The 25,913-nt window shown below is 32.9% G+C and overlaps 4 protein-coding genes across 7 annotated transcripts; 2 read left to right on the top strand and 2 right to left on the bottom strand.

The window, feature by feature from the left end:
- Positions 1-312: 312 nt before the first annotated feature.
- Positions 313-4,286, top strand: LOC114370313 (laccase-15-like). Its single transcript, XM_028327623.1, has 6 exons — positions 313-453; positions 857-1,008; positions 1,169-1,413; positions 2,399-2,527; positions 2,890-3,834; positions 3,962-4,286. Exons 1-6 carry the CDS (start codon positions 358-360, stop codon positions 4,090-4,092), a joined length of 1,698 nt encoding a protein of 565 aa, XP_028183424.1. The 5' UTR covers positions 313-357; the 3' UTR covers positions 4,093-4,286.
- A 2,247-nt stretch (positions 4,287-6,533) lies between these two features.
- On the bottom strand, positions 6,534-9,996 carry LOC114370314 (laccase-15-like). Its single transcript, XM_028327624.1, has 6 exons — positions 9,836-9,996; positions 8,851-9,002; positions 8,503-8,747; positions 8,252-8,380; positions 6,998-7,942; positions 6,534-6,869 (listed from the first exon to the last, which is right to left on the bottom strand). The coding sequence occupies exons 1-6, from the start codon at positions 9,926-9,928 to the stop codon at positions 6,739-6,741; spliced, it is 1,695 nt and encodes a 564-aa protein (XP_028183425.1). The 5' UTR covers positions 9,929-9,996; the 3' UTR covers positions 6,534-6,738.
- Positions 9,997-20,120: 10,124 nt separating this feature from the next.
- LOC114370998 (ethylene-responsive transcription factor LEP-like) lies at positions 20,121-20,880 on the top strand. Its single transcript, XM_028328401.1, has one exon. It carries the CDS (start codon positions 20,249-20,251, stop codon positions 20,720-20,722), a length of 474 nt encoding a protein of 157 aa, XP_028184202.1. The 5' UTR covers positions 20,121-20,248; the 3' UTR covers positions 20,723-20,880.
- A 1,564-nt stretch (positions 20,881-22,444) lies between these two features.
- On the bottom strand, positions 22,445-23,956 carry LOC114370661. 4 transcript variants are annotated; one of them, XR_003657898.1, is made up of 4 exons: positions 23,728-23,928; positions 23,567-23,646; positions 22,913-23,017; positions 22,445-22,746 (listed from the first exon to the last, which is right to left on the bottom strand). XR_003657898.1 is itself a non-coding variant. In XM_028328054.1 (3 exons), exons 1-3 carry the CDS (start codon positions 23,834-23,836, stop codon positions 22,678-22,680), a joined length of 258 nt encoding a protein of 85 aa, XP_028183855.1. In that variant the 5' UTR covers positions 23,837-23,956; the 3' UTR covers positions 22,445-22,677. The 4 variants fall into 4 exon arrangements, 2 of the variants coding, with proteins under 2 accessions (XP_028183855.1, XP_028183854.1); XR_003657897.1 differs by having other exon boundaries at positions 23,567-23,932; XM_028328054.1 differs by lacking the exon at positions 22,913-23,017 and having other exon boundaries at positions 23,728-23,956.
- Positions 23,957-25,913: the final 1,957 nt, after the last annotated feature.

The raw sequence follows: 25,913 nt of genomic DNA, 5'->3' as shown, positions 1-25,913 counted from the left end.
TTGCAGTGTTTTCGAAGAGGTACAGTTGATAACAAGTTCACTAAATAAGGCAGTTTCTAATTTATTACGCTGCCTTTAGGCTTCAGCTCAAATTGCTCGACGAATCCTTTTTAAATTTCTTGTAATTAGTAGTACAATTTTCGTATTGACTTTTCTTGATAAACATATGTGACAGTGAGGCCGCACCAATATTTGAAGACTATAACTAATTAATGCCCCTCAAATCTATCTATATTTAAATCTCTTCTCCCAAGATACACTAACACTCCTACATAAAAGTTTTTCATATATATATATATATATCACAAACTATTAGCAATAACATTATAGTATAGGAGTTGCATAGCATTTTCTTCTATGAAAATGACGTGTGGCAAGAATCTGTTCCTCCAAATTCTGTGGTGTTTTTCCTTGATCGGTCTTAGTTCCCAAGCACAGAATTACACTTTTGTTGTGAGTTCCATCAGAGATCCTTTCGAATCCTGACACTTTATCAGGAAGTGGTGAAAATGTTATGCGCCATAGCGTTCATAAATATATTTTTTCATGTTGTTTTGGTTTAGTTTTCCCTAACTATTGCTGCACGAAGCTGCCTGCCCACCTAATTCTTCTTGAACTTTATATATAGTAGTATCTTAAGTAGTGGCCAACGTAAGAGTATTTAATAATAGTAATAACTATTATTTGTTGAGGGTTATTATATTATTTATTTTATAGTTTTTTTGTAGATAATTTTTTTTATGAAATTTATTATTAGTTTTTTGTTATAAAGTTATCATATGAAAAATTTATGCGTATATTTATAAAGAATTAAATTTTAATAAATAATTAGTAAACTGTTGGATAAATGTTGCAGGTGACAGAGGTCAAGTACACAAGACTCTGTTCCACAAAAAACATATTGACTGTGAATGGAGAATTTCCAGGACCAACTATCAGAGCCACCAGGGGAGACACAATCTTTGTAGATGTTTACAACAAGGGCAACTTCAATATTACTTTACACTGGTATGGAAAATAGTTGTTTTTTTATTGATAAATTTTAATTTGTTAGTTTTGTTAAAAAATATCAATGGAAGGAATTTAAACTGAAAAATAATACAACACAATGGATGGAAATGAATCAAATATATGTTTAATTAACTAAAACTTATATATTTATGAACAGGCATGGGGTGAAGCAGCCAAGGAATCCATGGACAGATGGTCCTTCATACATTACTCAGTGCCCAATCCAACCTGGAAGGAAATTCACACAGAGGTTGATTTTTACTTTCGAGGAAGGGACCATATGGTGGCATGCTCATAGTGAATGGTTAAGAGCCACTGTCTATGGTGCTATCTATATCTATCCCAATAAAAATACTCCTTACCCTTTTCCCCAACCTGATGCAGAGATTCCCATCATATTTGGTATGGAAAATATCCTCAATTTACACTCATTTGATCAAATAATTAGAATTTTTTTTATCTTACCAAAATCTGGAATTGTGACACGTCATGATGGACGTGATTGAGTGGGGTTTCTAACTTCACACACCTTTGATAAGAGAGAAAACCTGCAAAACAAAGGACTTCGACGCTCAAGTAAGAATATAAGTAAAGAGAATAAAGCAAATATATCTTAAGAGAGAGAGGGGCACATGCTAGTTGCTTGTGTGTCGAGTGCATGAGTGCATGATGGGATGTGTAGAGGGTTCGATAAAACCTGTATTTATAATAATAGTTGAGTGTGACTGTCGGTTCTTATTTGTAGGGACTGATGCAGCCTTTGAAATAATTTTGGGGTTGTAGATAATATCAAGGAGTTTATAAATAATGTTAAAGATAAACATTTGCTTATAAATGAAATGTAAAAAATAATCGTACCTTGTATGTAGATAATAGGTGGCCTTATAAATGATTAATTACCTGCTAATAGATAAAATATTTAAATACATTTAAATATTAATAAGTCAGAGATAACCTGTTTACTCGAGAGTCCGATTACTAAGAATTAAGAGTTCGTGTTTTTGTAATATAGCTGAAGTGGAGGGTTAACACATCTCTTAAAGTAACATGTAAGATGTTACATGTATCTTGTGGGTTTTGAACAATATATAAACAAAAAAAAATGTTTAGATTAATAAAAGGACATATAAATATCTATTAAACAACCCTGGCAACACAACATATGCATCATATATCATATACCCTTCCCCTGTACCGTAAACCTCCATGTGTTCCAATCTTAATATCCATGAAACACATGAAAAAGAAAATTCTGATCCCAATGTGACGAACAAACAACCTCAAGATCCTCACGTATCTTCAAAGCTAAAAAATAACTAGAACATATATATTTGATAAAAACATGGAAAAAATGTAACATTTTATTTACTTATTCATGCATATGCAGGAGAATGGTGGACGAGTGATGTCAACGAGGTCTTCAGACAATCTATGGAAAGTGGAGCAGCCCCAAGCGTATCTGATGCTCTCACTATCAATGGTCAACCCGGGGATCTGTTACCTTGCTCAAGTCCAGGTAATCATACTATGATTTATTTGATGCATGCTTGGTTCAAAAGAAGTAATTATTTGTCAAAACTAATCATTTGCCAAGCTTGCACTTAGAAACCAAAGTTTATGAGTTTAATTTCTAAGTAGTATCAGGGTAATTTTTTTTTTCTCTCAACTAATAAAAGTCAATAATATCATACATGATAATCTATAACTGTACTAACAGTGTAAAAAGTCTTACCTATTATATTATATTCTAATTAAATTCAAACATTCTACTATAATCCTATTCATGGTTCCAAGTTTCAACTAAATATTTCTTATTTCAAACATTTGTATCGTTAAGGTTAGGCTCTGAACGCCAAGCTACTTTGTTTTGATTTTCAGAAACATTCAAGTTAAATGTAGAGCAAGGAAAGACTTATCATCTCCGTGTTATCAACGCGGCAGTGAATCTCATTCTCTTCTTCTCTGTTTCCCAACACAACCTCACTGTTGTTGCTGCTGATGCTGTGTACTCAAGGCCATTCACAAGGGATTATATTTGCATATCACCGGGACAAGCAATGGATGTATTGCTGCATGCCAATCAAGAACCTGGTCACTATTATTTGGCTGCAAGGGCATATTCAAGTGGTGTTGGAGTAGCCTTTGATAACACAACAACCACTGCTAGAATAGAGTACAGTGGCAATTACACTCCACCTTCATCTCCTTCATTGCCTAATCTTCCAGACTTTAACGACACCCGTGCGGCATTGGACTTCATTACAAACCTAAGAGGCTTACCTGAGAGAGCCCCCAGTCAGGTCCCAAAAAACATCACAACTCAAATAGTGACCACTATTTCTGTTAACACTTTGCCATGCCCAAATGGCAGAACCTGTCAGGGACCAAATGGAACCATTTTCGCTGCTAGCATGAACAACATAAGTTTTGATACCCCCAACATTGACATACTAAAAGCTTATTACTATCATATCAATGGGGTATTTAAACCGGGATTTCCTAGATTTCCACCCTTTATATTTAACTTCACTGGGGATTTTTTGCCTATAACATTGAACACACCAAAGCAAGGGACTAGGGTTAATGTGTTGAACTATGGTGCAACAGTTGAAATTGTTTTCCAAGGGACAAACCTTGTTGGAGGGATAGACCATCCCATCCATCTCCATGGCTACAGTTTCCATGTTGTTGGATATGGGTTAGGCAATTTTAACCAAAGCGTGGACCCCATGAATTTCAATCTTGTTGATCCTCCTTATTTGAATACAGTGGTTGTGCCTATAAATGGATGGGCTGCCATTAGATTCGAGGCTGTAAACCCTGGTATGTGGCTTGGAATACCAGCTTAATTCTATTAATTTGAACTTTTTTTTATTTTTCCATTTTTTGTTTTCTAAGTTGAGAGTTTAATTTTGTTACATGAATTGCATGCATGTGATTTCAATTACAGGAGTATGGTTTATGCACTGCCATCTAGAACGCCACCAATCTTGGGGTATGGAGACAGTTTTTATTGTGAAGGATGGAGAGTCTGAAAATCTAAGATTGCCACCACCACCGCCAGACATGCCCCCATGTTGAAGAAAATTAAATTCTGTACTTTTCCAGTTTAGTGAACTTTGAAAACATTACAAATTTGTTTTACCTTTTCTTTCAAGAAGGCGTGTATTGCAGATTTGGAGAAAAAAGTTCTCCGTGTGCTTTGATTTGTCATAACTTTGTTGTTTTATTATTTTTGGCACTTGTATTGCAGGGCTTTTCCATCAACATCTGAGATTTATGGCATTAAATTCCCCTTTAATTATGATTTTCTTTCGGCTGTTGCTTTGGTGTCTTATCTTAATTTGTTTGGTTGAAGGGTCACATGACTGTCGCCAAGTCAAAATTGAAAGTAGCTAGGCTCAAACATGTCAAATGCTAGATAGAGCAATTATCTTCATACAATTTGCATAACTATGGGAAAGAAACTCAAAGATGTTGAAATTATATAGGATAGGTACGTAGGAAAAGGGAAATGATAAGGAAAAAAAAATTGTTTCTTAGTGTTATATAAGCACCACATCACTAACTTCATTCCCATTTAACTTGATGGCAAACATTTAGAAGTTTCCTCCTTGATTCTCCCTAGGTTTAACTAGTTTCTAACATTGATTCTGACATAAAAATAACAATTAGTGCTTTTTACTAAAATAAGAAAACAAACAAAATAGAATTGGATTAAACAGGCAAACCATGAATCTTCAACTGTTAATTTCAAATTCTGTAGCATACATGAATCGAATTAGTACAAATACAATTTCATTTACCTCATTTTGAATAGATAGCATGAAACTGTGAAGCAAGCAACTTCTCAAGCAACAGAAAAGATACCAGACCAAGAGCTTAGAGGTGACAATACAATCCACAGACTAGGTTTAAAATGAATTGAAGACCAAGAAGTACCCCGAGAAGATGAGATGAAGAGATATATGAAGTCAGGAAGATGAGAGAAAAACCCTTGCGAATTTGCAATTAAGGGCTCGTAACATAGGCTTGCTAACTTACTAGAGAAATGTATAATTGTTTAACTGTTATGGTTGGCTTGGAATCCAAGTGATGCTGCCAATGGAATCTAAAAACCATTTTCTTCAACACATCAATGGTGGATTGTTTGGTTTGCTGTTGTTTGGTATCTTCGGCTGCATAGAGATAGTGTTGTATTCAATCATGAAATTCCTATTACAGATTTTGTGTTTGATATGATTAATTTAGATCTTGGTCATGGTTGTCTAGAAGGATAAAGAACTTTTCATTCTCTTTGTATGAATAGTCAATGAATCTCAACCCATGGAATGCATGAAGAGAATGTAGGGTGTTAGACTGTTAGCCTAATGATGTTCATATAGTTGTGTGGGATTCTTGTACTTATGCTGATAGGATTGCAGGTTAAGGAAAAATAATATGTTTACTTGTATATGAGATAGAATATACCCCATGTTTTTTGGTAATGAAAAGTTTAGGTGAGTTGTGCACTTGGGATTTATAAGAGCCAGGGCATGAAAGGTCCTCACATAGGTAGTGAGATTGGAACCTACATTTTATTTTTTTTGTAAACAGAATAATATATTTAACAAAAGAAAGCTGAACAAAAGCACAACGGAAGTCATGATTCAACAACATACATAGTCTCTTACATAAGCTCCCATAAAGAGACAAAAAAAAGTGATGCAGACCACACAAATCAGCACCAACATAAACAAGTCTCTAATGCAAAAACAAAAGCATACATCAAAAACCCCTGCTGCAGCAGACAATCAAACAATAGAACCCCTTCATCCAATATATAAAAGAAGTAGCAGAAAAAAGGAAGCCTCCAAGGAAACATGCCACTTTTAAGGAAAGTTCAGCAAGTGTAATTCCTTTCCAAACAGAGAAAACTTTCCACCATACTCACTCCATAGATAGAGTGGAAGTGCATACTTGCCCGAAGCCCATATAAGAGAGGTGAAAACTTCAGAGATGGTTTAAGAGGATGTAGTCTAATAGATACAGGACATTGGATTGGAGAACCAATCTGGAAAAAACAGATGCTTTGAAGCTAAATGAGCTTGTAACCAAAAGACTGCACCTTTATGAAGTCCAACAGATAGATCATGTCAAAGGATTCATGTTGGAAAATGATTTTGTTACCCAACAATCATATTGACCATACAGTTTCATGCCATAAAATATACCAAACCTTTAGTCTTTTTCCCTCTAATCAACCCTCCATAGAGAAAGTGATCTGAACTAGAAATAGGATGAACCACTTCAAATCCTAATTGACTTTAATTTGTAATGTTTGACTCTGAGCTTTCTTTTCACTTTTGACTTGGATTTGTAATCTAGCGACGGTCATGCAACGATTAACCAAACAAAGACGAGGCACCAAACTTAAGTAATAGCCGAAAGAAAATCTTAATTAAAAGAGTGTTTTTTTATGCATTAATTAAAGGAGTTCTTGATACTATAAATGTCAGACATTGACGGAAAAGCCCAAAACGTGCAAAAAATAATGAAACAACTATTAAATTATGACAAATAGCAAACTAAAGACAATTTTTTTCTCCAAAATTCCAATACATGCCTTCTTGAAAGATAAGGTAAAACAAATGTGTATCATATTGTTTTCAACGAATCAAAGGTCACTAAACAGAATATATCAAAATAAAAAGGCCACTAAACAGAGAAAGTATAGATTAATATTCTTCAACAGAGGGGCATATCTGGCGGTGGTGGTGGTAACGTTTCATTTGAAGCCTTTCCATTCTTCACAATAAACACCGTCTCCATGCCCCAAACTTGGTGGCGTTCCAGATGGCAGTGCATGAACCATACTCCTGTAATTGAAAAAGCACATGCATTTCATGCAACATAAACAAGTTCTCAACTTATAAAATTAGAAAATTGGAAATTAAGAATTAATTAAATTAATTAGTATAATAAGGCAGAATTCTATGCCACATACCAGGGTTGGTAGCCACAAACCTAACAGCAGCCCAACCATTTACAGGCACAATCACTGTATTCAAATAAGGAGGATCCACGAGATTGAAATTCTTGGGGTCCTTGCTTTGGTTGAAATTGCCTAACCCATATCCAACAACATGGAAACTGAATCCATGGAGATGCATAGGATGGTCTATCCCTGCAATAACGTTTGTCCCTTGGAATACAATTTCAACCGTTGCACCATAATTCAGTACATTAACCCTAGTCCCTTGCTTTGGTATATTCAATGTTATAGGCAAAAAATCCCCAGTGAAGTTAAATATAAAGGGTGGAAATCTAGGAAATCCCGGTTTAAATACCCCATTGATATGATAGTAATAAGCTTTTAGTATGTCAATGTTGGGGGTGTCAAAACTTATGTTGTTCATGCTAGCAGCGAAAATGGTTCCATTTGGTCCCTGGCAGGTTCTGCCATTTGGGCATGGCAAAGTGTTAACAGAAATAGTGGTCACTATTTGAGTTGTGATGTTTGTTGGAACCTGGCGAGGGTATCTCTCAGGTAAGCCTCTCAAGCTTGTAATGAAGTCCAACACCGCAGGCGTGTCGTTAAAGTCTGGAAGGTTAGGCAATGAAGGAGATGAAGGAGGAGTGTAATTACCACTGTACTTTACTCTAGCAGTGGTTGTTGTGTTATCAAAGGCAACACCAACACCACTTGAATATGCCCTTGCAGCCAGATAATAGTGATCAGGTTCTTGGTTGGCATGCAACAACACATCCATTGTTTGTCCCGGTGATATGCAAATGTATTCCCTTGTCAATGGCTTGGTTAACATACCATCAGCACCAACAACAGTGAGGTTGTGTTTTGAAACAGAGAAGAAAAGAATGAGATTCATTGCCGCATTGACAACACGGAGAAGATAAGTCCTGCCTTGCTCTACATGAAACTCGAACGTTTCTGAATATTAAAAGAAAGTGTTGTGTTTAATTACATGATCATCTTCCTTTCAAAAAAATTAAAAAAAAACCCTCAGAGATACAAATGTTTTAATGAAGAAATAGTTACTTTAAACCATGAATAAGATTATATCATAAACTTAGAATTCAATTAGGATACACCAAATGGAAATTAAACTCAAACTTTCTATGAGCATGTCTGTAAAATGCTTACTATTGAAAAATAATTACTATTTTGAACCAAACACGTATTCAAATAACTGATAATATGATTATGTTAATCATTGTGAAGGGAAATTTTGATGCCTACCTGTCATTGAGCAAGGGTACAAATCCCCGGGTTGACCATTTATCGTGAGAGCATCAGATATATTTGGACCTCCTCCAGATTCAATAAATTGTGTGAAGACCTCATTAATATCACTCTTCCACCATTCACCTGCATATGAATGAATAAATAAAATGTTACATTTTAATTTAGCCATGTTTCTATCAAATTTGTTCTAGTTATTGGATCAAATCATAAGGAGACAGAACAAATCTAAAGGATATTTTTCATACTAAATATGATGGGAATCTCTGCATGAGCTTTGGGAAAAGGGTAAGGTGTATTCTTGGTTGGATAGACATAGATAGCCCCATGAATAGTGGCCCTTGACCAGTCACTATGAGCATGCCACCATATGGTCCCTTCCTCTGTAGAAAAAATCAACTTCTGTCTGAATCTCCTTCCAGGTTGGATAGGGCACTGAGTAATGTATGCAGGACCATCTGTCCATGGATTCCTTGGCTGCTTCACTCCATGCCTGTCCATAAATCAGTTTTAGTCAATTAGGCATTTGATTCATTTTTCATACATGCGTTTTTTTTTTCTATTGCTCACAGAATTGCTAGGATTGAATTCAATACCAGTGCAAAGTGATATTGTAGTTGCCCTTGTTATAAACATTAACAAAGATTGTTTCTCCTCTGTGGACTTTGATAGTTGGTCCTGGAAAATTTCCATTCACTGTCAATATGCTTTTTGTCGAACAGAGTCTCGTATAATTGGCCTCTCTCACCTGCAAGGTAATCAAACTGATTCATTAATTTCCAGGGGTTTAACAATTTGCTTATTATTATTAAAATTTAAATAACAATAATAATTTTCAAGAAAAAATTTATCCGTGAAAAACAATAAAAGAAATAATGGAATAAAACCCAAACCATAAAAAACAATAATTTAATAGGCATGCACTATAAAAGTTTCTACTTTATCAAAGATTCAAAAGTCATTTTTCGTGTGGCTTAAATGTAACAAAAAAAATACATGATAATCAATGATTCAACAATAGTATAAAAGAAACTTTACACATGTAGTATATGTATTTATTCAAAAGTAATACAGTCATATTAAAAATTATTGGATTCACCAAAAAAAATATCACAATTGATTGTTGTTGGTAGAGGTGGTGGGTTTCCAAATTCCAAAATCTTTACGTATATTTAGCATGAAATAACTGAAATAGCATCAATGTACTCCTTCAAGATAGTACTTAGAGGTAAAAAAAAAAAAAAAGATATTAAAAAAAGAAGAAATGGAATAAGATGAAAATGAACGATAGGAAAGGAAGGATATATCATGAAAGATGGAGGGGGAATGGGTTTCACCAAGAACCAAGAACCCTCAATAAAAGTATATACTACCTTTCAAGATTCTACATTACTGCCATATGTATCATATACGTACACTTCAAGAAGCAAGAATTATGCAGTAGACAGCTTCATGCAGCAATAGTTATGAATAAAGAAAGATGAAAAGTATCTTTATGAACGCTATGGCGCATAATTAACATTTCACCAATTTCCGATGCAGTATTAGCTAGGAAACGAGATAGGATGTGATGGGACTTACAACAAAACTGTAATGACTCCGTATTTGGGAACTAAGACCGATCAAGGAAAACCACCACAGAATTTGGAGGAACAGTTTCTTGCCGAACGACATTTTCTTGAAAGAGAAAATTTTATCAACTCCTAATATAACGCTACTACTATTAGTTTTTGTTAATATATATGAAAACTTTTCTGTAGGAGAGGTTTTTTGTATCTTTGGGGAAGAGATTTAAATAAAGATAGATATTTATTATTTAGGTGCATTAATTAGTTATATAGTCTTCACGTATTGGTACGGCCTCACTGTCACATGTTTATCAAGAAACTTAAGAGGGGTTCGTCAAGTGCAAGTTGAGCTGAAGGTATAAATTAGAAACTACGTACCTTATTTAGTGAGCTTGTTGAAAACAGTACTGTAACAACAACATTAAAATGCCTTGCATGATATATGAATTGCTAGATGATGCTATCCTCGGAATAGTTAAAATTGTTTAATCAAAATAAGTGTTAGCTTTTTTTCTATTCACATTTTTTTCAGTTCTGACTTTCATTATATTATGGTTTGTACACTTTGTATATACGTACACGGTACACGTTTGCGGGAAAGATAACATTAAACTTGCGTTCAGCTAATTAATACCCTTCTTACTCGATTAAATTGCTATGATTAAAGAACATATATACATATATATATATATATATATATATATATATATATATATGGAAATACAATTTTATAAATAACTTTTTTAAAATTATTTCAGAAAAATAATAACAAATCGTTTTCTTAAAATAAACTAATTCAACACACACACTAACTCCAAACCTAAAAACAGAAGATTAAATCCGTGACGTAGTGCATATGGATATTGGACTTCGATAGGGTTTGTTATTTGTTTTATATTTGATAGAACTAACGTTGAAAATTTTGATATAGCTAGAAAAAATTGATATTAGAAAAAATCAATTTATATTTAACAATGATATTTTAAAGGCTAAAATATCATTTTGATCCATTATAATTTTTCATTTTTTTTCATCTTTTATGTTTTAAAAGTCTTCCTTTTAGTCTTTTTATATTTATGAATGAACTCAAAATAATTTTTCTATCCATTAAATGATTATGTGTGTGGTGTTAATTTTATTATTATTTTATTAAATTTTTTAGTCATTCAAGACTAACAGAAATTACTTGTCTGAAATAATTTAATAGATATTAAAAAAATTAATTGAATATGGAGTATAACAATTTTAAACATTTGGGTTTGGCTATTGACCGAGCCAATATAAGAAGAAAGAGCCACCATCCCGTTTAATAGAGATAAATAACCAGGCAGCACGTAGTTGTTTGAATTAGATTTTTTTTTTTCTTATGGTTTTTTGTTATAAGTTCCATAGTTAATTTGAGCTACTAGTCGTTCAAGTCAACATCAAAAGGAAACAAATTAAAGCTTGGATAGGTTAGCAAATGGTTTACAACATCTACAGATTATTAGAATTAATTTCAGAAATGTACTGTACTATACGTTTGCATTCATACTTTCATGTAATAGTACACACAACTTATGCATCGAGTTAGCTGGATCATCAAAGTTTAGGTCCAACTCCTCACCAAAAGATAGCAATTTATTTAGCTCAAAACCAAACTTATACATTGGATACCTGATTTATAAAATTAATATTCATAATCAATTTTAGAAGTAGTCCTTGTCACCAAATTTATGATTTATTTTTCACTCGTTTTTATGTCACAATTAATCAGATTTGGAAAATGCGCGCACTGTACGTTATATTTAATTTTTTTATGTTTCTTTTAAAACCATTAATTGATCTGATTTACTGACATTTTCCAAGGAGTCCTTGTCACCAAATTTATGTTATAACACGTATAAAAAAAACATAACATTGTTTTTTACCACAAAATAAGATGTAATATTGTTTTTGTTAATTTAAGGGATCATTTTTTTGTCAATTTGTGGTGTTTGAAGACTTATCTTCCGTGGGATTTAAGGCACGGAAGTCTGACCTCAGGAGCATGACGATATGGCAGGATCTGCAATGCTATATATATATATATATATATATATATATATATATATATATATATATATATATATATGCAAAATTATATTTTTGATCTTTTAGTTATCTTCAATTTTAATTTTGATCCGTCTTTAAAATTGTTGATACATTTAGTCCTCCAATTATGTTTAATCATGTAAATGTGCTCCCCAAGTTTAGATTTAGACATTGACTGTTATAAAATAATGTTGACAGTCACGTGTCACATTTTGATTGGACGATGATGATGATTGTCACATATCAGGTTCTACAATGAAAATGTATTATTGTCAACGTCCAATCAAAATGTGACATGTGACAGTTAACATTCCTTTATAACAGTCAATGTTTAAATCTGAACTTGAAGTCATATTTATGGGATTGAATATAATTGAAGAACTAAATGCATCAACAATTTTAGAGGGGAACCAAAATTGAGATCGGAGACAACTAGGAGAACCAAAAATACAATTTTAATATATATATATATAATATCATTATTCACTATTTGTTTCGTCACCTTTCAAATATGTCATCGGTATTGTTATGGTACGTATCCTTTTCTCTGATCTAATAAATTTTTATTTTTTCGATTAAAAAAAAGTTGAATATGTATATTAATGAGGGATTGAACTTGTAAACTTATTCATAGCTTTCATAACTTAATCAACTAAGTTGATTCGAGAGGATATAATTTAGACTTAGAGTATCAATTGAAAGAAATATTAGTCATTGCTTTTAAACATACGGATTATTAAATTGGTGGAGGCGTGTAATTAAAATTTGAAAAGAGATTAATTACATACATATTAATATATAATATATTAATTCTTTGAGATGGAAATTAATTAGTTATATATATAGGTGAATGGTGGAAGAAAGATGTTGTTGAGGTTTACAATGTTCTTCGTAGAACTAGAGGAGACACGGCTAATTCTGATGCGTATACATATAATTAATTACGAAACCTGGTGATCTCCATCCATGCTCAAAGAATGTTACTCCTAAGCATGCATAATATATACTATATGTTATCATTGTTATGTGTGACCGTGACTGGTTCATAGATTATATAATTATGCTTAATTTATGTACATAATTAATGCAGAAACCGGTTAGGGTTGATTATGGAAAAACGTTTCTACTTAGAATGGTGAATTAATGCAGCAGTTCAGGACATTCTGTTGTTTGCCATTGTGAAACATAAACTGATGACAGTGGTGGGAAATGATGGTAACTAGCTATGTAAAGCCAGTGAAGGTAGACATCTCGCATGAATATCTCCTGGACAAATGCCAACATGTTAATTTATTCGTTTCAATTTTATTTTATTTATTTCCATTATTTATTATTGATTCATTTGCAACTATTATATAGCTATGGATGTCACTCCAGGCCTCTTTAATTTGACTGAGACTCCATCAGCTACCTGATTGTATATAGGTAAATTCTACTATTAGTCGAAGAATTTTCAATACCTTCAGGAGCAAATCAATAATATAATATTATGTGTACTATTATTTTAATTTTAAATTTTAATGATTTAAAAATTAACATATTTACAAAATGATCCTAAATTAATTTACAAAATTTAAAACTAATTTGCATCTCATCCAATCTCGTCGGTCACGCATTGTCCGATATCGTTTCTTCTCCAACTCGGCTACCACCTTCATCGCCAAAATCAAGGAGACGTGGAGGTTTTGGCGGCGCTCCAGTGGCTCCTCCTATGTTTCCCCCTCGGGACCTATCCCTCTATTGGCATTGTTAGTTATAACTAATTATAATTAGTTTGTTAGTAATTTTCTATTAGAGTTTGTTACTTATTTCTGTTAGTCATCTTGTTTGTATATATACCTACATAGGATCTTTTCTGTATATAGTTAACAGTTTACTCTTTTCAATATAGTTTTCTTCCTCTTAATATTTTCCTCTGTTCATGAGTTTCAATGTGGTATCAGATTAGAGTAATCCACTTTAACATCGATCCAACTTGTTCTTCCTCCCACCACATTCTGATTTTGCTTCTGCTGGTTCCCATGGCCACCCCCACTCATTGATCCAAGCCAAGACTCAACCAACCCTCTTCACCTTCATCATTCAGATGGGTCCGGCCTCGTTCTCACATCTCAACCCTTTGATCACAAGAATTACACAACCTGGAGCAGAGCAATGAAGGTAGCGTTCTCTGTCAAGAACAAAACGACATTCATCGACGACACACTCTCGAAGCCTGACAAAGACGCTTCTACATACATTGCTTGGACGCATGCGAACAACGTTGTCATCTCGTGGCTCTACAATCCTGTCTCTAAGGATATCATCACCAACATCTTGTTTACCAATACCGCGAAAGAAATTTGGGATGACTTAAAAACCAGGCTTTCGAGGAAAAATGGCCCCAGAATCTTCTAATTGAAGCGCCAACTCATGTCGTTGCAGCAAGGCACCAACGATATCAACACGTATTACACGAAACTTAAGTCTATTTGGGAAGAATTAGCCAGTTACAAACAAACCTTCTCATGCACTTGCGAAGGTCTTCAACAAATCCACACTCACCAAGAATCTGAGTATGTAATGTCATTCTTGATGGGCTTGAATGATTCTTTCTCTCAAATCTGAGGTCAGAGTAATGTTTTCTCACTAATCCTTCAAGAAGAAGCTCAAAGGGAAATTGTGGTCACTCACTCACCCACCAATGCTTTAAACAGTATAGCTTTTTCTGTTAATTCTGCATCAAAGAACCAATATGACAACAATAAAGGGAAATACATCAAGAAAGAAAGACCCAAATGTGCTCACTGTGATATGTTGGGGCACACGAAGGATAAATGCTACAAGCTTATGGGTTATCCACCAAATTACTTCAAAGATTGTACTAGTAACTCGGTGAATCAAGTACAACACACACCCGAAAGTTCACCTCCTGTTTAGGCACCAACTTTAACAGCTACTCAGTGCTAATAATTGATCTCTTTCTTAACCAATCATATGAAAACCGAATCTACAATTGATGTAGTAGCCACAAATGTTACAGGTATCTGTATGAATGTTGCCTTCAATAATGATCACCACACTTGGATCATTGATACTGGGGCTACCTCTCACATTTGTTGTTTCAAAGAATTGTTTAATTCATATACTGCCATTTTCAAATCGCATGTCCTACTGCCTAATTCCATGAAAGTTAAAGTAGAAGGAATATGCAGTATTAAGATTAATGAAGACATTTTCCTACATAATGTTTTGTTCATACCTACATTCAGATTTAATCTCCTCTACCTTGTCACTCTTATCAACACTAATCCTTTTCGATTTACAATGGAACCTGACTCCTTTATTTTACAGGACCTCAAGACCTTGAGGAGGATTGGCACTGCTAAGCAAAAGCAAGGATTACTGGTTTTTGAGTTTCCCAAACATAGTCTTTGTTCAAAATATGTGAATATTTGTAATAATGTCTCATATGAAATCTGGCATAGAAGATTAGGCCATATACCCATTCCTGTATACAAAATAATTGCTAATAAAATGGACCTTACTTTTGTAGATTCCAGTTATCATTGTAGCACTTGTCATATTGCCAAACAAAATAGGCTCCCTTTCCTAAATCCCAATAGATTAAGTGAACATTGTTTTGACTTGATTCATGCTGACATATGTAAACCTTTTAGGCACCTCACTCATGATCGTTTTAGTTACTTCTTAACTTTAGTTGATGATAAAAGTAGGTTCACATGGATATATATGCTTAAGAATAAATCTGATTGTATTATTGTCATACCTCAGTTCTTTTCCTATGTTGAGAATCAATTCAAACTAGTATTAAGGCCTTTAGGTTTGATAATGCTAGAGAATTGGCTTTCAAAGATTTTTTCCTTCAAAAAGGTGTCTTACATCAATTTTCATGTGTAGAGAGACCCCAACATAATAGTGTGATAGAAAGAAAACACCTACATATATTAAACATTGCTAGGAATTTAATGCATCAATCTAATGTTCCTATAAAAATGTGGGGAGAATGTGTTAAAACTGTTGTCTTTCTGATGAATAGAACACCAAGTCCTATTTTGCAACATAAATCTGCTTATGAAATTCTACATCAACAACTGCCTAACTATTCTGATTTTAGGACCTTTGGAACTCTATGTTATGCATCTACTCTTCTATCCACACGACACAAGTTCAGTCCAAGAGCTACTGCAACAGTTTTCATAGGCTATCCTCATGGATATAAAGGCTACAAGTTGTTAGACTTGACCACTCTCGAAACTTTCATATCAAGGGACGTGAAGTTCTTTGAACACATGTTTCCTTTCAAAGACAAAGATTCTACAACAAGGTCCACTAATCCTCTCAACCCTCACATTACTCCAAATCTGATCACTCCAAGCACTTGTGATGATTTTGACCCTACACACACACAACACCATCCAGACAATCAACCAAGCATACAAAACAACATTCAGCCTAACCCACCTTCAGAAAACCAACTCAGAAGATCAACTAGACAATGTGGTCAACCTAAATACCTTACTGATTATCATTGTTACAATGTAAATATGGATTCCAAACCTCTATATCCTATCCAAAACTACATTAATTACTCAAAACTTACAACACATCATACCCACTATATCTGTCAAATTTCTAAAAATCATGAACCATAGACTTACAAGCAAGACATCAAATTTCCTCACTGGAAACAAGTCATTCAAGCTGAACTTACAACCATGGATCTCAACAACACTTGGACCATCACTCAGCTACCGCCCAACAAGAAACCTATCACCAGCAAATGGTTATTGAAATTGAAATTGAACTCAGACGAAACTGTGGCCAAACACAAGGCAAGACTTGTAGTGCGTGGTTTCACACAACAATATGGCCTAGATTTTAAAGAGACATTTTCCCCTGTGGCTAAGATTACTACTCTCAGACTCCTTTGGTCCTTTGTTGCTTCCCAGCATTGGCACCTAGCTTAGCTAGATGTGAACAATGCATTCCTTAATGGCAGCTTGGATGAAGAAATCTACATGTAGATCCCTTAAGGCTACAACCATGTACCACATTCTCGATCATCTGCACCTCTTGTTTGCAGGCTGAATAAGTCTATTTATGGCCTGAAGCAAGCTTCAAGAAGTTGGTTCAATAAGTTTTGCACCACATTGACCTCTCAAAAATACATTCAATCAAAGCATGATTACACCTTGTTCACCAAAGGAACAGGTTCATCATTCATAGCCATTTTGGTTTATGTTGATGACATTGTCATTGCCAGCCTAGATAAAACATCTATTCACTCTACAAAAATCATGCTTCAACAATACTTCAAATTAAAAGATTTGGGTAATCTAAAATTCTTTCTTGGTCTTGAACTCTCACGATCTCAAGTAGGAATATTCATGTGCCAGAGACATTATACTATGTCTATTTTGGAGGACACTGGAATGCTTGCTTGTAAGCCATCTACAGTCCATATGGAAGCTGATCTGAAATTGAATGCAGAATCAGGATCACAACTTCCAGATCCAGAAACTTATAGAAGACTAATTGGAAGACTGTTGTACCTAACCATCTCAAGGCCCGATATTTGTTACACTGTTCACAAACTAATCCAACTTGTATTTGATCCTTGCTCAGGACACATGAATGCTGCCAACATCCTGCTAAGATACCTTAAGCACACAGCTAGACAAGGGGTCCTCTTTAAGATCCATGCTTATGTAGATGCAGATTGGGGTTCATGTCTTGATAGCCGAAAGTTGACAACTGGATATTGTGTTTTCTTAGGAAATTCATTGATTTCCTGGAAGGCAAAGAAATAGAAGACAGTTAGTAAGTCTTCTATAGAAGCAGAATATCGAACTTTATCATCTGTGTCAAGTGAGCTTGCTTGGCTACAAAACTTGCTAAATGATTTCAACATTAAGATATCATTTGCAGCTATCTATTGTGACAACAAAGCAACAATCTATATTGCTACAAACCCCACATACCATGAAAGAACCAAGCACTTAGAGATTGATCTGTATTATGTCAGAGAACAAGTTGATAAAGGAGCACTAAAGCTGATTCATGTCAGAAAACATCATCAACTAGCAGATGTTTTTACAAAATCTTTGCCTCAAAATGCTTTTCTCGGTATAATTTTCAAGTTGGGTATCGAAAATATCTTTCTGCCATCTTGAGAGAGGATATTGGCATTGATTATTGAAGCCTTCTTGACCAATTCTAATCAGCTCATTCCGTGCTACTTAATTTTGCAAATTGCATTCTCATGACATTAGATAGGTGGAGAAGATTTTTATTTGTCAAAATAGTTTTATTATTTTTAATTTTATATAACAAGCCTTTTTAATTTTTAGAATATTTAAAAAAATACTGGGGACGGCACCAAAACCCGTCAAGTATTGACGGCACGGAAGCAAGCACCTTCTATATATCATTCCATCTTAACGTTGTTTTCAAAATGTCAATAAAAATAAATTATATTGTTTTTCGATCATATGTATATATAATAGAAATTAAAGCGTTGTTATAACTCTCTTTTTTTGTATACCCTGACGTTGGATCTTTTGGACTTGGTATTGGCACAGCTTGTGCTATATAACCGTTATTACAACTGCAATTGGTTTCAATTAATGCTTCACTTTTCATGGCGATTTCAATCTATTATTATCGCGGCTTTGCTGCATTCACGTATATTATGCACATCCAAACGGGCTTTTTGGCTTAATTACTTCGCTTATGCACCTCTTGCTGACTTCCTTCTTTTATACATGAAAAAAAATCTAGATTGACTTGAAAATAAAGATATATATCTCTATGAAGTACTTTATGTTCTGTTCTAATCATGTACATATTACCTATTAACTAAACAATTACATTAATTGTTTGATTATCTTTATTATTATGAAAACATAAATTGAAATTTTTTAAATATAATTTATTTATTTTAAAAAAAAATGGAAGGAGTCACACAAGACCCGCTTGTAATTGTATATAGAAACCCTAATGTAGTATTTTATACCATAATATTTGTATATTAGATGACCTTGATTCTTAACATAAATTGTGAAGGTCCGCCATATTTAGCGTTGAGTGCACGTCTAATTTTAATGAGCCAATTCGAACCAGTTCGCATCATAAGTTTGCTAAAAGAATTCCTTAAAGGCAAATTAAATGTTTGTAACTCCCGTATAGCAATTTTAGTTTAGTTTTCTATACTTTAAAAATAATACCTCAATTATTATAAGACTTTCACGCGTGGTTTATATTAAACAAAATAAAATCTAACTTTTGTATACACGAATGGCTCATTAATGATAATAAAAAATAACTCCTTGGATCAAACGAAAGAAATGGATTATACGACTATCTTTGCATTATATTGCTTACAAAAAATATAAAAAAACAAAAAAAAAACAGTTATCTTTACATTGTCTAAAAAACAGCCACAATCGGATGAGTTTATAACTTAATAATAAGCAAAAGTTGGCAACATTATAAAACTATAATTTTAACGGCCATGAAATTAAATAATTATCAAATCTCAATTTATAGAAAACACGAACCACATCTTACATACATAGGGGTGTATATATACATTCAAATAGGAAACAGATTGTTCACCTAATTAAAGACTACTCTCACCCATGAGCAGCTTAAGTTTCCAAGACATAAAATAAAGCTAGGCCGTCTGCTGGGCAAAAAAAGTCATGATGAACTTTTGAAGAAATCTTACCCTAAAACACCGTCCAAAAACATAAACCACAAAATCATATCTCCAAACTCTAGTGATCCGTCAAATCCTCTATTTTCTATTGGATTTATTAGCACTTAATTTGTTATATATATCTTGGGAAACAAGGGGCCAAGAGGGGACAGCTTTATTGAATCAGTTTTTCTTAGTTTCATGAATTAAAAAAATAATTAAATTTGTTTAAATTGATCGATCTTCAGTCTGGCAAGAACAAATGGAGAGAGTGAGAGGTTAATTGCCAAAAGGTGGCAACACATCAGCATGTTGCACTTATTTACGCATTATGCTGACTCTAATCATGTCATATGCGAGGAAAACAGGGAAATGAATGAGAAGAAACAGCCATTAGAGAAACAAATGAGCAGTTAATTCTATATTATATATTCCATGATAGCTATGCTTCTTACCTGCCCCACTCCACCAAATATAATTAAATCATATAAACACAATATCTTCTTTCTTGCACATCCTACATTGTTCCACTTCCACACATGGCTTACAATGGAACTTGAACTATATATAAATTTCACCAATTAATTAAACTATACCTCCTCAATCATCCTAGCTATCAATTATTATATAAACCCAACTCTATATCTTTCTATGTCTCAAACAACAGCTCAAGTTTCCAAGACCAAGCCAATGGAAAACCTTTCACCATTGATTTACAAAAACCCCATTAGAAGAACTTCTAGGCGATCTACAATGTATCTTGGTGTGAGAAAAAGGCCATGGGGAAGATATGCTGCTGAGATTAGGAACCCATACACCAAAGAGAGACACTGGCTAGGCACATTTGACACTGCTGAAGAGGCTGCTATAGCTTATGATCTTTCATCTATCAAGATTTGTGGCATTAATGCTCGAACTAATTTTCACTACCCTTTTGTGTCTCTTCCACCACTTCCTATGTCGTCATTGCCTCCTCCACCGCCACCGCCGACCCCAGAGTTGGATCCAAGTGTTGAAGTTTGTCTAGAGATGATGAATGCTGCTTCTTACGATGGTGATGATGAATCTCTTGTTATTGCTTCCATTTTGCAAAGTTTTTCTAATTCTGGTAACTGTTCTTTTTAGTTTTTGGTTCCAATGAGGCTATGGCCTGCCTCTTATCAAATCAATAATTCTATTTTTTTTTCTTTGCTATATTCAGTAGTCGTTAATGTAAGGCTTCTACCAAAATTTCTACATATTTAATTACTTGTACCAAAAATACTTCTTTGGGGTTTTTTTTATTTCTTTTTTATATTATTATTTAGATTTTTATATTATAACTTTGTTTTTATTACTATCATCCTATTTACATTTTTATTTTATTGTTTTAACATTGTAATTTAACATTTTGATAATATTAGTATGATAATACTATACGCAATATAGTATTTAAAAACACACAACGATATATATTATCAAACTAATCAAAATGATGAAACTATAATGTTTGCTTTAGTATGTTATTTAAATTTTATTTTAAATTTAATTAAAATATTTTTTAAAAGCATAATATAAAATTAACAATAGAATGCACAGTACGAAAGAAATGTAATAATTGAAATTAAAAAATGTAATTAAAATAATTAATTTTTAAACAAAAAATATAAGATTTCAAAATTCATTAAAAATTATAATCATAATTATCCAAAAATATATTTTATCCATAAAATTAATTTTTTATAAAAAATATTATATAAACAAGATACACATCCATTCTTTTCAATTTATATTTACGAAGAACTTTAACAAATAATTTTATCAAAACACTTTTAATTAAAAAAATTAGTTTGACAACTTTCAACTAATACCTTCCAATCATCGGTTAGTTTTCATCTATCAATTATCTTTTCAATTTTTAACTAGTTAATTTATCTATTACTTCTTCTCTCCTTTTTTATTTACAAGACACAAATTTAAAATGACATTTATTCATTTTTATAAAACTTAATTATTAATATTTCTCACATTAATTATTTATAGACTAAAAATACCTCATATTAAAAAAATAATATATTAGCAAATCATTAGAAGAGATAAATATTAATGATAAAGATAATTTTGGAAAAGATATAAATTTAAGATTATTTTATTATGATTAAATAAATTAATATTTTTTTTAATCTTAATAAATTAAGCAATTGAATCTTATATATAAAAATGAATGAAGTTTTTTTTTCAAAATACATAGTGCTAATAGTCTAACTTGGGTATTCTCTAAAAAAAATTACAATCAGATAAGTGCTGCCTTATTTATCAACATCGATTTAAAATTTTGAATGCTGTGAATGGAGTAAAATGTATTTGATATTCAACTAATTTTTTCTTATTAGATGAATTTATTTTGAAATATAATAATACCTTTAATCATAATTTTATACCTAAACCAAAAATCAAATTTGAAATATTAATTAAAAATTCCAAGTGATGAAACATTTATGTCTAACAACTTTTAGTTTCCTCCCATGTCTTTAGTTATTGAAGGTTAATTATAATGCACATAAATTTTAAAAAATGTATATATTAACGGCACGGAATGGGGATGTTCCCTCTTGATACGGACGAAATAAAAGTAACACACTGTATATATACCATTGTATTTGTCCTGGTTTGACACACCACCTTCTTGCTGATACCTCGAACATCACAGTATCTACTTGTCTTGTTTTTTTTTTCTGTTTAATTGGCCCCTCTTTTGTGCCGGAAAATAAAAAGAATGGTGGCACAATTATATATATATATATATTAACGGTGGCACAAAATAAGATAAATAGTACTACGATACTAAAAATAAAATCTCTTCCGCTGTATGAAGCTGAATTGTAAAGCACAAGCTAGCAATTAAATATTGATATGGATTTACAGGTCAGGCCTTCTATATATATCTGCATAAATATTTAATTCCCACACACGTACAACTCTATCTGAAAATGGCAAAGAAGAAGGAAAATAGGAAAGAAAGGTTAAAATAAACAGCTAGAGGAAGCAAAACTATGACAACTAGACTAACACTAAGAGGAAATTCAGCATAAATTTTTCATTTATTCTCTGAAGGCCTGGGCCCTTGGGTAATTAAGTCCTGACCTTCGAGTATCACACACTTTATAATCCTGCAGAAATTAAAAGTAATATCATTGATAATTAACCTGATCACTAATTAAAAATGCAAAGATTTTGATATCTAGAAAAGAGAAGAAAAATAAGTTTAAATTAATGGGGTATGAGATTTGAGAACAGGGACAAACTTACTAGTAACATTTGGGAAGTTAAACTTACCAACCAAGTGAAAAGCCATGGTATCTATTAATTATGCTGAGGGCCTGACCCATCGCTAATTTTAGACCCTCGACTGCCACGCGTTGCCATTAAACTTGCAATGATCTACGCAAAGTTTTTAAAGATTTTGATCACTAGCTAGCTAGTACCAAAAATTAAATGGGGACTTTATTTTGGATTATTAGTTTATTACACACACATGACATATCCAATGTTTGCATGCCTTCTAGTACTGGTGATGCCCAATAATTAATGACAGAAATCATTTTATGCAACAGGAAAAAAAATTGAAAAAAAAAGACTTGGTAGGTTATATGATTTGTTTAGATTTAATCATGGTCTACATGGTTACATGGAACAACGTTAACATTATCTTTAAAGGTGAAATTGCAAATGTTGAGCGAGTGTTGAGTTGAACCATATAAAATTTAGACCTTAATCATGATTAATTGGTTAAAAAGTGAAGGGTTTTTCTTTTATTTTATTTTTTGAACGCATGGTCTATGAATTCTATGTTCTACATTAAAGCATCAAAGTAAGTACCCACTATTCCCCTTACCTAATACTATATGTTTGTTTTGTTGACAAGAAAGCACACAAACACACACATATGACACATGTAGAGAAAGATTGAGAAGGTAGCATAGCACATACAATGGTTTGATTAGTTGTGGAAGGTGGATCTGCAGCATCTGGGGAGCTTTTGTGGGTTGGAGAGTTTGTAATAGGATCATCTGCAGAAGGAGTTTGTGGCAGTGAGCTTTTCTCTTGTTTATTGGCCTGTGAACACATTGTGTTTTCAGACTCATCAATACCTACACACTTCAAGAGAGCCCTGAGTGCTTGTTGAAGAAAATAGCAAGGATGGTACACATAGAAAGTGGCTGTTCTCTCTTCTTCAATGGATGGTGAAGACCCTTCCATTCTTCGATCTTTACCTTCTGCGTCTCTCAATTAATCTTATGCTTGTTTGTTTCTCTCAGCTCCCACCACCCCCTAATAAATACAGTCCCCGCCTTCTCCAAATCTTCTAACCTGGATAGGTTGATATTAGCTAATATTTCTTCGGGACTTAAGTATAAGTAATAAAAACATAATTTTAGAATTAAATATAATTAAATATTTCTTCTGGACTTAAATATAAATAACAACAAAAATAATTTTAAACTTAAATATAAGTAAATATTAACTAGTTTTTGAAAAAAGAAAAAAAACAAGAAATTACTGTAATGTCTATACTTGGCAGTAGCACTTCAAAGTATCAATTAATACTGCCATCTAGAATGAATTGAAGAGTTATAAAAGCTATGCTACCTACTCCAGTAAAGATGTCAGGTGATAGCCATTAAATATTAACTCGGTGAAAGTAATTGTGTGTATCCTCTTGTCCTTATTGCACCTGATCTCATTTTCAATTACTACTTCGTAGTACGTTGATTGTCGTATGATATGAAGATTGGTCGTAGAAAGTATTAGGCCCATGACGGATGAGAGAGTGTTTGAATGATAAACAAGTGTAGTTTTGTAAAATTTGTTTTTCTAATTTAAAGTACATCTTGACACATATAATTACATTATTTGTATTTTATACCAGCATTTGAGAACCATATTGAATATATAAGGGTTTGACCCAATTATAAATTTGTAATTGTCTTTGTTTCCAACAGACAAATTAGCCTGGCCCAGATTAAGATTACGCGCATCTAAAGGACCAGGCCCAATGCAAGTCCCATAGAAACATGAAGAGAAAGAAGACAAAAATAAAATAAATAAGGCCGAACGTTAGTGGCCTTGAGAATCTCTTTGGACTTTCATTTTGAGAGAGATAAAATTTTGGTGAAAATAATTCTTGAAAATTGCCAGAATGGTAGGAGACTGTATATTTATACAAAAGTTATATGATATACGGACATAATTATATTATGGGCATATCATATGACCAATTTTCTCTTGAAAAAAATCCGTTTCAGCCGTTTAGTTTTGATGGTAGTAAAGAAGAAAGTCCTTTATTACTATAAAAAAAATTATATTATGGGCTTAGACCGTACAAGTACTTGAAATAAGATGGAAATTACCATTCTCACCTACCAATTGCTATTAATCATAATGGAAACATGTTTTCCTTGGGTGTTTGATGAAAGTGCACATCAGAAATGTATTTCTATGGTGTATGTCAATGAGATAAACCACAAAATCACATTTGTGTTTTACACTCTTATCAAACACAAAAAGGAAATATGATTCCATTATGTATTTCTACACAATAGAAACACATTTTTGTTGAACAAACACAAGCAAAAAACAATGTTCCTCTCACACGGGTGAAGGAGACACAGGATAAAGGATGTGAGGTAGTGGGAGCAGAAAAAGGATAAAGGATGTGAGGTAGGAGATGAGAAATTGGAGAAGGAGAAAGAGAAGATAGAAACAGGTGAGAAGAGAAGGAGAAGGGGGTGTAGGGAAACTGTCAACAGGGATAGTTTCGTCCTTTGCATTGAATTTGAAAACGTAAGGGGTGAATAGCAATCCCCAGTTGACAATTACAAGCCATTTTATTTTATTTTATTTTAAACTTAGTCGGCATTTGCTACAAATTTATAACAAAATAAAAACAATACCTTTATTCAGGTAGATAGAGCCATAGGGAGCTAAAAGGTCAATTTTTTATGGTTGAAGCGATACACAATTGTTTTGTGCATAAAATTACGATTTTAGTTTTAAAATATAGCTTCCAATATAGCAAAAATTATTATAAATGAATACAAATCAAACTTAAGGCTAATTATTCCCCAAGCACATGTCGCATTTGTTTAACTAAAAATTAAATGATAATTACACCTAACAGTTTGTTAAATTAAATAAAGTAAATAAGAATAAGAATAACAACAATAAAGTAAACATGCATACACACGTGTGAGTGTGAAAATATGAGGAGGGGGTTTGGGTTAGGCCCAAATTGTAAAATAGAGAAGTAGTCCATCTTGAAAAGGCAAGGGGCTTT

Source organism: Glycine soja, chromosome 10, assembly GCF_004193775.1.
Source record: "Glycine soja cultivar W05 chromosome 10, ASM419377v2, whole genome shotgun sequence".
NCBI lineage: Eukaryota > Viridiplantae > Streptophyta > Magnoliopsida > Fabales > Fabaceae > Glycine > Glycine soja.
Note: the sequence above shows the minus strand (reverse complement) of the source record. Positions and strands in the feature narration are given on the sequence as shown.